At 49.5% G+C, this 10,252-nt stretch overlaps 1 protein-coding gene across 1 annotated transcript; it reads right to left on the bottom strand.

The window, feature by feature from the left end:
- Window positions 1-300: 300 nt before the first annotated feature.
- NCLIV_067480 (putative UDP-N-acetyl-D-galactosamine:polypeptide N-acetylgalactosaminyltransferase T5) lies at window positions 301-8,899 on the bottom strand (the record flags this gene model as incomplete). The annotated part of the gene is made up of 11 exons (XM_003886299.1): window positions 301-585; window positions 975-1,182; window positions 1,577-1,812; window positions 2,224-2,376; window positions 2,894-3,014; window positions 3,499-3,639; window positions 3,857-4,080; window positions 4,403-4,652; window positions 4,819-4,910; window positions 5,269-5,525; window positions 8,728-8,899. 11 exons carry the CDS (start codon window positions 8,897-8,899, stop codon window positions 301-303), a joined length of 2,139 nt encoding a protein of 712 aa, XP_003886348.1.
- Between the last annotated feature and the right edge of the window lie 1,353 nt (window positions 8,900-10,252).

Here is a 10,252-nt window from a genome sequence, read left to right as displayed (position 1 = left end):
CCTCTCATGAGATCAGATGAAAAAAAAAGCGTCTGACCATGACTACTGGAGTAGCCGACAAGGTGTGATGGTGTTTCTGTCTTCCTATCGCGGATACACCACAAGTGAAAGAACCAGACGATTTTTTGCATATGTTGCTGTCCGAAGAAATGTCAAATGCGCTCCTACGCCTGAAAGGACAATAACCTCGGCGCCTCAAGCCTTGCTCCAAACAACTGGAAGGCGCGACTAACGGGGGGAAAGGGGAGAGAACCGTCTGAAGAGAGAACCTATGTCAAGCATTTGTCTTGTGCTGGAAGCCTACCCCATTATAACGAACCGCTGGGTTCCAGATCCCGCAGACTGGCAGGCGGTAACTCCGAGTCGGGTGCCGTGATCAGGATGCGAAAGAGCGTCGACACACAGCGAGGAAACGCGTTTGCTTCTTAGTAGCACGCGCGGTGAGTCCATGGTTTTCGGTTCATCTTGTAAGCCTCGCCGGCGTTTCTCTTCCGCAGGCAAATATCTGGACGAAGGGAACGGCGGCCAGGACCACTTCTGATTGGGGTTCGCTTTGTCGCAGGGTTGCCATTTAACCCACGGCAGCTGCATTCAGCAACAAGTTGCAGAAAAGAGGACACATGCAGATCTTTCCTGCCGATTGACATGGTCTTCGTTTCGAATCACGACACGTCTCCCTCAGATGGTACTGCTGTTGGTAGAGACAGTCTACTGCCGTAACCCTGACGAAACCTAGAAATGGCCTCAACAGTCTTTTGCATATGCCTCCCAAAACCCGAGGATGCTTCGTTAGTACACAACATGGTCAACACATGTTCACATACTTATACAACAGCGATGCATCTGCGCATATTTCTAGGATGCACCAGCGCATATAAGCAGACATGCAGCAGTCCCTACAGTTGTGCTCGCACGTATTTTCATACTGCCTGCCGTTCTGTCTTTGAACGCGGAGACAGCCGCCTGTTGCTGACCTCATTGCCACTCGCGGGCACAACCTGCATACAGGTGTCTCTCCATTCATCATCTCCGGTCCATCTGATCGTTCCAGTATCGAAGTCGAACTCATACTGAGCAGTCTCTAAAGTTGAGTCGCACGTTTCCATTGTTGCTCGGGGCGTCAGACACAGTTTCTCGTGGGATTCCTTCTCAGTGAGAAGGAGGCGCACCTGACCTGGATTTCTGCAAAGAATACGACTCAGGGTGCGTAGTGAACTGTCAAGCAGCCGGTGCTTGCACTGGTGGGCCAAAACAGTCGAAGCTGCTTTTAATATGTCACAGAAGTCTCCGTTACCTGTCGCGTGGCGCCTGGTCAAGTCCCGAAGTGGAGCCCCTGAGCCGGCTGCTACGAGTACACATGCCTATTCCTCTTTCTACAAATATATGCTGTAGTTTTTTGCACACGGTCTTGTGCAATTGAAATATGCCTGGCTGTTCATAGATCCACCGGCAAGAAGTCAAAGACTATGGGGGTTATATCGGAGGACCAGGATTAGGCTGTCGTTAGTTGGACCTGAAAGGGCCATCTGGCAGCGGATGCTTCTTGCTGTTGCCCGCGCTTCTGCCTCGCTCTTACTGTGTTAAAATGAAGCCCTGGTTCCCCAGGAGACCGTGACAGTAGAAGAGCCCAATTGAATTTCCTTTTGCTGGGTTGTTCATCACATCGAGGCAAAGATCTCTCCTGTGTTCGCTCTTTATGTGGCCCAAACCTAGGATTGTTTCTCGGAGGTGCCGAAACTCGTGCTTCGGGTCGACTTCGTTCAGGAACCACTGAAAGCCCTTGCAGTTTAATCTTTTCTTTAGCGCCTCCATCTGCATTTAGGGCAGGAGGGAGGCCAAACTGAGGACATCGAGAGCCTTGCCTAACGGATTTCCGCACACACTTGTCGAGGACGAATCAAACGTAAACACGAGCAAACAAACGGCATTTGAGGCTATTCTTCAAGGCCCTGGCAGCCCGCGTGTGCCAGCGACATTGTCACTCCTTAACCTCTGGAAGAAAAGGGAAGAATAAATCTCCAGAATGAACAAAGCCACGGCCGGCATGTAACTGAAGATGGGGGACAAGGCAACACAGATAATCCTTTTTTCCGAAAATCCGTTTTGTGGGCTGTCCCGGCCTCTGATTTTAGCGTACGCAGACTAGTGTGTTTCATTTTCCTGTTCAAAAAAGCAGAGGTGAACGGGGAGTGTACCTTTCCCGCCACCTCCTGATTAACGCACCTCTTCCACATTGCCAATCGTCACCGATTTATGATCCAGATGGTAAGGATTGTGAGCAGCAGCCAATTCGTAATAATCATCCATCCAAAGCCGTGCAGTCCGCATCCGATTTCTCCACAGTGCCTCAGGCGGAGTCTCGTATCCAACTCCTCCCTTAGCGCACATTTTCACATCACATATGAGAGAGATACTCTAACAGGGACGGTTTTCAATAGTCGTGAGCAAGTACTGCAATACGTAGAACGATAGGTTGTTTGGCACGGCAGGGTGGTCGATGGTCTGTATTTCATCAAAACCTATCTCACGTCGACATCGCATCCGCTGTAACAACTGTCGGAGGTGTCGTGTCTGTTTCTCAAGTGCCAGTACAAACTCCTCTCTTGAAGAATAGATCGCCGTTGCAACGGCAACTACAATGAAGGTTGGACAAAATGTCCACGGAAAAAGTGTCGAGGTAGCATCTCCAATGGAGAAGCACGGGGATCAAGGGAACCGCCGTTCGGCGCTGAAGCTGAATCCTGCATATTTGTTGTCTTCCTCCGTCGTCGCGTTTCCATTCAGCATCTCAGGCATCTCTATGCATGAGTACAGATTAGGTCGTATCCTTCTTTTGAACGTATGGTGTTCGTGAGCTACATCAACCGTGCAGTACCACTCTGAGGGCGCTCACCTCTCTGAACAGGTGATACACGCGGGCGCATGGCGTGCATTCCAAACGGCCTCCGCACATCCACGTTCGAAAGCTAAGTTCCACATTCTCGGCGCCCCAGAAGGTGAAGCCTTTGTCATATCTGTGTCATCCAGTAGCGCAGTGCATTCAGGGTATGGCGGATCACTTGAAAAGGCCTGGCTATGTTGGTTCCTTTGTTTGTGTGTATATGAGTGCCCCTGGGTTCATTTTCGGGTCTACAGTCAACACCACAAAAGTGGACCGCATATCTCGTATCGAGCAGGCGTCTGCCTGTCTCTGCGGTACTGAGGAACAAGCAGCGCAGCGAACGTTGCATATTGGCTAATTCCCTTCAATGCAGTCAACAATTGATGCTTTGGAAGCCTGAGCTGGTACTGTGTAGCATCCTGTCTGGGCACTAGGCAGATAATACGGCACAACGGATGCATATGCCCTCGTTAATAACCAACGACTGATCAGGGAACCAGGTTTTCCGTATGTCTTTAGGGAAAAACAGGTATAAGCAGTTTCCCTTCACGATGTCTCCCCCTGTATTTATAAGGAAATCCACAGAGAGATTAGGGGATACAGGCAAATAGACCTACCCTCCTATCCTGAGGAACAAGTCTTTTCTGAAAGCGAGAAGGCCTCCAGCATGAACAGGGGACATGATAGCGTCCGGCGAGGAAACGGTACCAGTGAGAGTTGGTCTTTCTTGAACATCCCAGTTGAACGAAAGCCAGCACCTGTTGCCATTGCACGGAGCAGGAAAAGCAACTCGAAGCCTACTTTTATCTAGCGTCGAGTAGATAACAGCATCTCTCTTCAAAATAAACAAGCCGCGGCATCACCGAATTCAAAGTGACGATATAGAAGCCTGTACATCCTTCCGTTTGCTACGAACTAAGTGATTCTGTCAACTCCGAAAGTGTGAAGTACAAATCTCGTGGTCTTTTCTCTCACCCGATTCCACTTTTGTTGCTAAATGAAAAATCCGTCGGAAGGATGCTGTCGATTTGTGGAAACACAATTGATTCGGGTGATCCCCAAAGACGCTGGAGCTGCGGCTCTAGCCAGCCCACATTCACTTCGACGTGGCTGTCCAGAAGCACTATGGCAGGAGAAGACGCTGCTTGAATGCCCGCGAGCCTCGCAGCGACAACCCCACTCCTCTCATCCAAATGCACCTACAGCAGACGAAGCGCGCACACTGCCCCCAAACGACATGTGCTTCCCGCAATTATCCACGAACAAGAGAGGATGGTAGCACGCAAACAGATGGTATGCATCGTGTGGATGCCGGGTCACCTAGTACGCACGTAGATATTTGCATTTTCTCTGTACATTTGAATATTTTTCAACAGTCGGTCTGTCTACGCGCGTACGTAGGGTGTCGGGATACGTTTTTGCACATGCACAACAACCGTTATAAACGGTGTGACATGTTTTCCCATTTGTCTGAGTTTTATGAATATGTCGTCTTCGGTAACCGTTTGGTAGGGAGCTTACAACAGACGTCTTGGGCAGGTATGGCGTATATTGGTCAAGGAATCCCCCCGGAAGAAGGGCGATGTCGTCGGAGCAATCATTCACCAAAATGACTTCCCGAACGAGAGGAGGAGGCGTGAAATTCAGAATGGAGTGTACCGTCCTTAGAAGCGTAGACACTGGCTCATTGTAGAAGGCGATGACGATGGAAACATCAAGAGTATCGCTCAATTTCTGAAGGTTGTACGAGATAGAGCGGCACACGAGGTCTCTGCGAGAGCCCACACAGGCAATCATCCCAGAAACAAGACCAGCCAGTGTATCTGGCTCACTGCAAATACGTTCAGTCTTCTGTAGACGCTTGTTAGCTGGGTTGCTGACGCGTCCGATTATACTTGCCGTTGTATCTTCTTTGTCGCATACGGTTTCTTCCCTACCTGCTGTCCGGCGCTTTTCGGTCGAGCGGCAGTGCGTTCGACAACAGCCGATAAAATCCTCCTCCCTCTTTGAGTTCTGCTTCTCTGTCAACCTGAAAAAAAAGGAGTTACAGAGCAACTTGCCTCGGAGCAGATTCAGAGGCTGGATGGACCTTCCCTTTAGGATACGCCCGCGGAACCCGTACGGCCCGACTTCCAGTCGCTCAGATATGTCTCTTCTCTCAGATATGTCTCTGAGACTGCAGTCTACGCAGTCGGATGCTCCAATCAATAACAAGCTGAGAGACCAAAAACGCACATGCAGATGCCTCTCCCAGGGCCGATAAGTCCTTATGTATTTATGTACCGGAGTTGATGCACATTTATGTTTTGTGTATGGCATATGCTGGAATCACGCTGCAGGTTAACTACAGAAATACAAAGCCATCCGCGTGCTGGCGCCGTTCATACTTGAGGGCTCCACAGTGGGGGCGGCAGCGGAAACCCAGTCCACAAAGGCGATCCATCTCGAGCGGTTCCAAGAAGGCCATGGAGCCGATGTGGCTCTTGTTTATCGAATACAGCGAGGGAATTCAACCAACCGCGTGATCCTGGTGTAAGGTTTTGATATAATTTGCTACCAACGTAACGCTGTGCTTTACGGCGTTGGCCGTACTCTGTTTCAAGAACCTCGTCTATGCGAAAATCTCTGACGAACTCATGATAACCTGCAGAACCCCAGAACAACGCAAGCTTCAATGACCGAGAGGATTGTTGCATTTTGTCCACATATCGAAACGCTGGTCGACCAAATGTAACATGTGCATCTAAGTTTTTGCTGTCAGTCCGATGCTTCCCACAGCTACTGGTGACATCGCAAGATCTCAAATTCCACCACTCCAAACAAGCCAAGGTCATGAGGGTAATGCCTCGCCGCGCCGTGGCAGTGTCTCACTCTCCAGCCCCTCCAAATACGCAGGTGCTAATAAATTCCACAAATCTGTTCCATAAAAAGGCCTGCTGAACTGGCTGGGGCCAACAAGAGTCCGATCCGTGTATTCCGTACAGACTAACATCAGGAAGGAGACTACCAAAGTGAATATCATGATGTTCCGTACAGCTTGTATACAACTGTTGGTTTTTCAAATATACGCTATCCCAGATTACCCTGATTATCTTTGTTATATTAATACATGGTGTCCAGTTGTCTCTATTTCCACAATAGTTATCATCTTAAATATGCTCTGCTAACACAATAGAACTTGGATCTCAGGGCGACCTAACTTGGTTGCTGTTTGGTCAGAAGCAATGCATGTGGCGAGATATACTCATACGTTGAAGCCGCAGTGCATTCTCTGATCTCAATATCGGGTAAACTGCACCAGAGCCTGTTGTTTCCCGCGTTTCCTTTTCTTGTGCGGAACGGTGGATCGTATGGGGAGAAAAAATCTTCCGCACAGCCAGTATCTGAAACAGGAGCCAGAGAGCGAAGACGATAACGAGGAAGTATCTTAAACAATAACTCAGACCTTTACAAATGCGCGCACAGGAACCAGACGGAGAAGACTGGGACAAGTGCCCAGGACTGCTTCGACTCCATAAGAAGACACTTTCGAGGCCGGAGGAAGAATGTACCTCTAACCCGGTGAGTGACCGTGCATCTGCTTTGGTTCCCAGCGCACTCCCGTCTCCCTGAAGATGTAGAGGGCCGTATTGGTTGTGCACATCCTGCGAATTCGCGCGGGAAAAGAGAGACGCAGGATTCCTGTCATTCCGGAACGCCGGATTCGCCGAATGGCGGTGTTGTGGTGGTTTCATTCTGGCAGCAGCGCCCGATTTGTGGCTATATGAATAGATCCACAAGTTTCATGTATTTAGGTGCTCATGCACGAACTCAGAAATGGCTTCACTACGATGAGAGCAATTCAATATATTCCGGACCACCACGACTGGGCACACCCTGGGACCACTCTCAGAACGGTGACGGTGCATATATGCTTACATGCATGTCGGTGAGAAAACATTTCTACGAAGCACGTTTGCACAGTCGTCGAGAACCCTGCGTAACCCCCGACCAGCCCTTTCTTTGCGGAGCCGCTCTGCGACGTAGCCGCTGGGAACGGGTGAGCAGGAATGCAGTTGGTACCACATTTAAATGAATATTAGTTTTATTTTGCATGAGGCCAGACGAATCGAGAACAGGTGTCAGCTACTCAAATGGTGCTGACCAGTGTGGTTTCCTTGTTCGTACACGCTCCGGTCTCCAAAGGCCGCCGTCTATAACGCATGCACCGGAACCAGACGGCCGGTTTTTGAAGTTCCAATATAGTTTTCTGAAAAGGCTTAGCGTAACTAAGAGCAAGTGCGTGTATGATTTCTTCTGGAGGTTATGACTACTCTTTTGACGATTCACCACGTTTCTGCCAACTCAATGAGCTCTTCCGCATTCACAGGGCAATGGCCACTTCACCAGTACTGGGAATGACGTTACACAGCTTCGGTGTTTTTCTTTTGTTTGCCAGAATCCGATTCCCCGTTCGGTCGCGGCAATCAACTTATGGGGCTTTCTTTCCAGCGGCCCGAACAAAAACAGGTGATAACGACACGTCAGATGACTTCCACAAATCCCAGCTCGTCCGGAAATTTCCACCAGTGCTACTTTTAAAGAGGAAGTCGGTTCACACTTGGCAGAACAAGAACGCCTTCACGCATCAACGTCGCTGTGCTATTGAGGTTTGCGATATAAAGACTGGCGATTGATTAGCTTAAGAATAAACGAATTATAAAAAACAGAAAATTAAACGGGAAAAAACCTTTGCTCTCAAACTGATACCGTAGTTTGTATACGTGCTGTTAGCACTAGGACGGTGCCAATGTCAGGGTCCCGATGCATTCGGATGTGTGTTCTTGCGTCTCGCTGGCTGAATATCAGCCGTCTTCTTCTTGTATCCGTAGTGATTCACGCCAAACTTCTCGACTGATTCATTGCTCCTGAATACGGTACCCCAATACACATGCAGGATGCTGCCAGCTGATGAACAAGGCATCCCAACGCAGCTTTTGTGTAGTATCCACCATGTGCGGTCTCCAGTTTCTCGCAGACAGCAGTGACTAAACCCACTTCTCTGGTCCAGCACGATGTAAGGGACTCTCGTGGCGTACCTCCAACCGATTTCTTGGCTTGCCGTTGCCGGCTGCAGGTATTTGTTCTGTGGGCCTATGTCTTTCATGTCTCTGTACCACTGATTGGGGTCGTGAAAACACTTCTCGGCGTTGTATGTGACTCCATCTTTCATGATTTTCTGGAAGCTCATGCGCAACAAATCGAATACGCAGCTCCTGATGCTCACCGGAGTTGCTCGTGACCGAACACCACTGTGCCGCTGCGGTTGTTGTTTGCTTTGTGCCAGCATATGCTTGAGGCCACTCGTAGATATATTCTGCTATGTCAGAAACTCCCCGTAGAGTAGCCATTAGGTGGTTAAATACTGACTCCTCTAGTGCGTCAGAAGCTCCAATTTCTGTACGGTAGTACGGAACGGATATACTTATTACCGCTCCTATGGCAAACGCCAGGAGTTATGCTGCTCATACGGCGCAACACTTACAGAAAGCTGGTTCTTGGTGTCCTCATAGGAACGCCCTGAAACGAAGGCACAACCAAAAATATCTCACACGTTTGAGAAGGGCATGTCTTGGATTAAAAGTAAAGTGCGTGCTCTCCGAACTATTATCATCCGGACATTGAACATTGCGTTCACAAGAGGTTCCGTCATTGATGGGGAGAATTCAGGCTTTTGTTGGGGCCGCTGGATGCTTCCCTTTTTGTTACGTGACGAGCGGTGTGTTTAAGGCTAGTTTACATGCGGTCATTTTAATATGTAGTTTAATTGGGAGCTAGGAAGAACACCGCAGTGATCTGTGCCTCACCTTGACAGAAGGCTTGGAGCGCATTTTCTGGCTGCTCTCCTTGAGCAAGGAATCCCCATCGTTTGAACCATTCCTTTGCATAGTGTCTCTCCTTTCTAATGTTTTCTACGCGAATGGCGTCATGCCGTGCCGTCCTTTTTTCAAGCGCTTTCTCCTTTGATGCTGGGTCCATTTTGTCTCCGTGTCTCATGTTCTATCAAGTAAGGTGAGGACGGGAAGGCCGGACAATCACGGGAGCAGTATTCGCTGACAGCTCCAACGACGGCAGTTTCGACAAACCACCTTCCTAGAAGGGGAATCGCTGGGACTTGCTTTTCTTCACAACGAATATCGTCGGAAAACGAACCTCGATGAAGTGTGGGGCTGAGGTCGCTTGTGGGCCAGCCCCTTTGAAGGACTCCAAAAGTGTTGACTTGGTGCCCAATGCGACTCAATTATTTTCTTTTGAGATGGCAAAACGATGATTGGCATATGAAGGAAGACCAATAACCGGTTCGAATAGTGACACTGGAAGGACTTGGAAAAAGGCACTTCATATTCTGAGCCGAGATGGACAATTTTAAAACTCCAAACTAGCGAGCTTTCGGGCCAGAACCACAAAGACCGTGACAAAGTCAGGTCGCACGGCCATGAGGACAAACTAACGAGATCTGAGAGATGCTCCGCCGTCCATGTTTTCTGTGCCTCTTCAGCTGCAAACAAGATTCTCTGACCACGGATGACGCAGATCGACATCGCTTTCTAGCCTGAGAGAGTCTACGACAGAATGCGGCACTGACCAGCGATCGGAGACATACCGCCACATACACCTTTCTCCGGTTCCTGAGCAAAATTCTAAGTTGCTGTAGCTTCTCCGTCCGCAAACGAGCGACATATATTGACTCAAGCAAAAATCGGACGGGTTGGGAACCATCTCCCCGCGACATGGCAGGCAGCACGTGAAGTTCGTATTTTCTACTACCCTTTGGCACCTGCTCCCATGATCCCGAAAGGCGCTTATCGGTGCCGTCAACTTGAGATTTCCAGCGTCTATCACGCTCGATCACCGAATGTCTCTGCATTACCAATCTGCGCGTACGTATATGAAGGTACGCATGTTGTTCAGGACGTGTTGTTGCCGAGAGGTAAACGGTTTCGCCACAGATGAGGTCTTTGATGGCTCCCGCGAACAAACACGCCACAGAATTCGGCTTTACACACCATGGAGCCAGAAAACCCCCCGCCAGGGGAAGTCGGACAGAAGTCGAACCAATAGGTTCCCTTTCACTATGCGCAAGGATCTCTCTGCGGACGCGTAGCCTTGTCGTTCTAGCACGCGCACAAATGGCTACCATTGAATCCGTTCGGAAGTGTTTTAGACGGCTGAGTGCGAAGTGAACGGAAACGGCGAAACCAATGGTCCCCCAAAGAGCCCGTGTCTATTTGCAGATGGACCGCAGCTTCGCCGGAAAAAAGAGTGTTGTCCTCCGCCGTCGAGGCGGCAGCACACAGAAAGACACCTAAAAAAACGAGTCTCCCCCAGATT

The sequence above is a fragment of the Neospora caninum genome, chromosome XII (assembly GCF_000208865.1).
Source record: "Neospora caninum Liverpool complete genome, chromosome XII".
Classification (NCBI taxonomy): Eukaryota; Apicomplexa; class Conoidasida; order Eucoccidiorida; family Sarcocystidae; genus Neospora; species Neospora caninum.
This window is presented reverse-complemented; position numbering and strand designations above follow the sequence as displayed.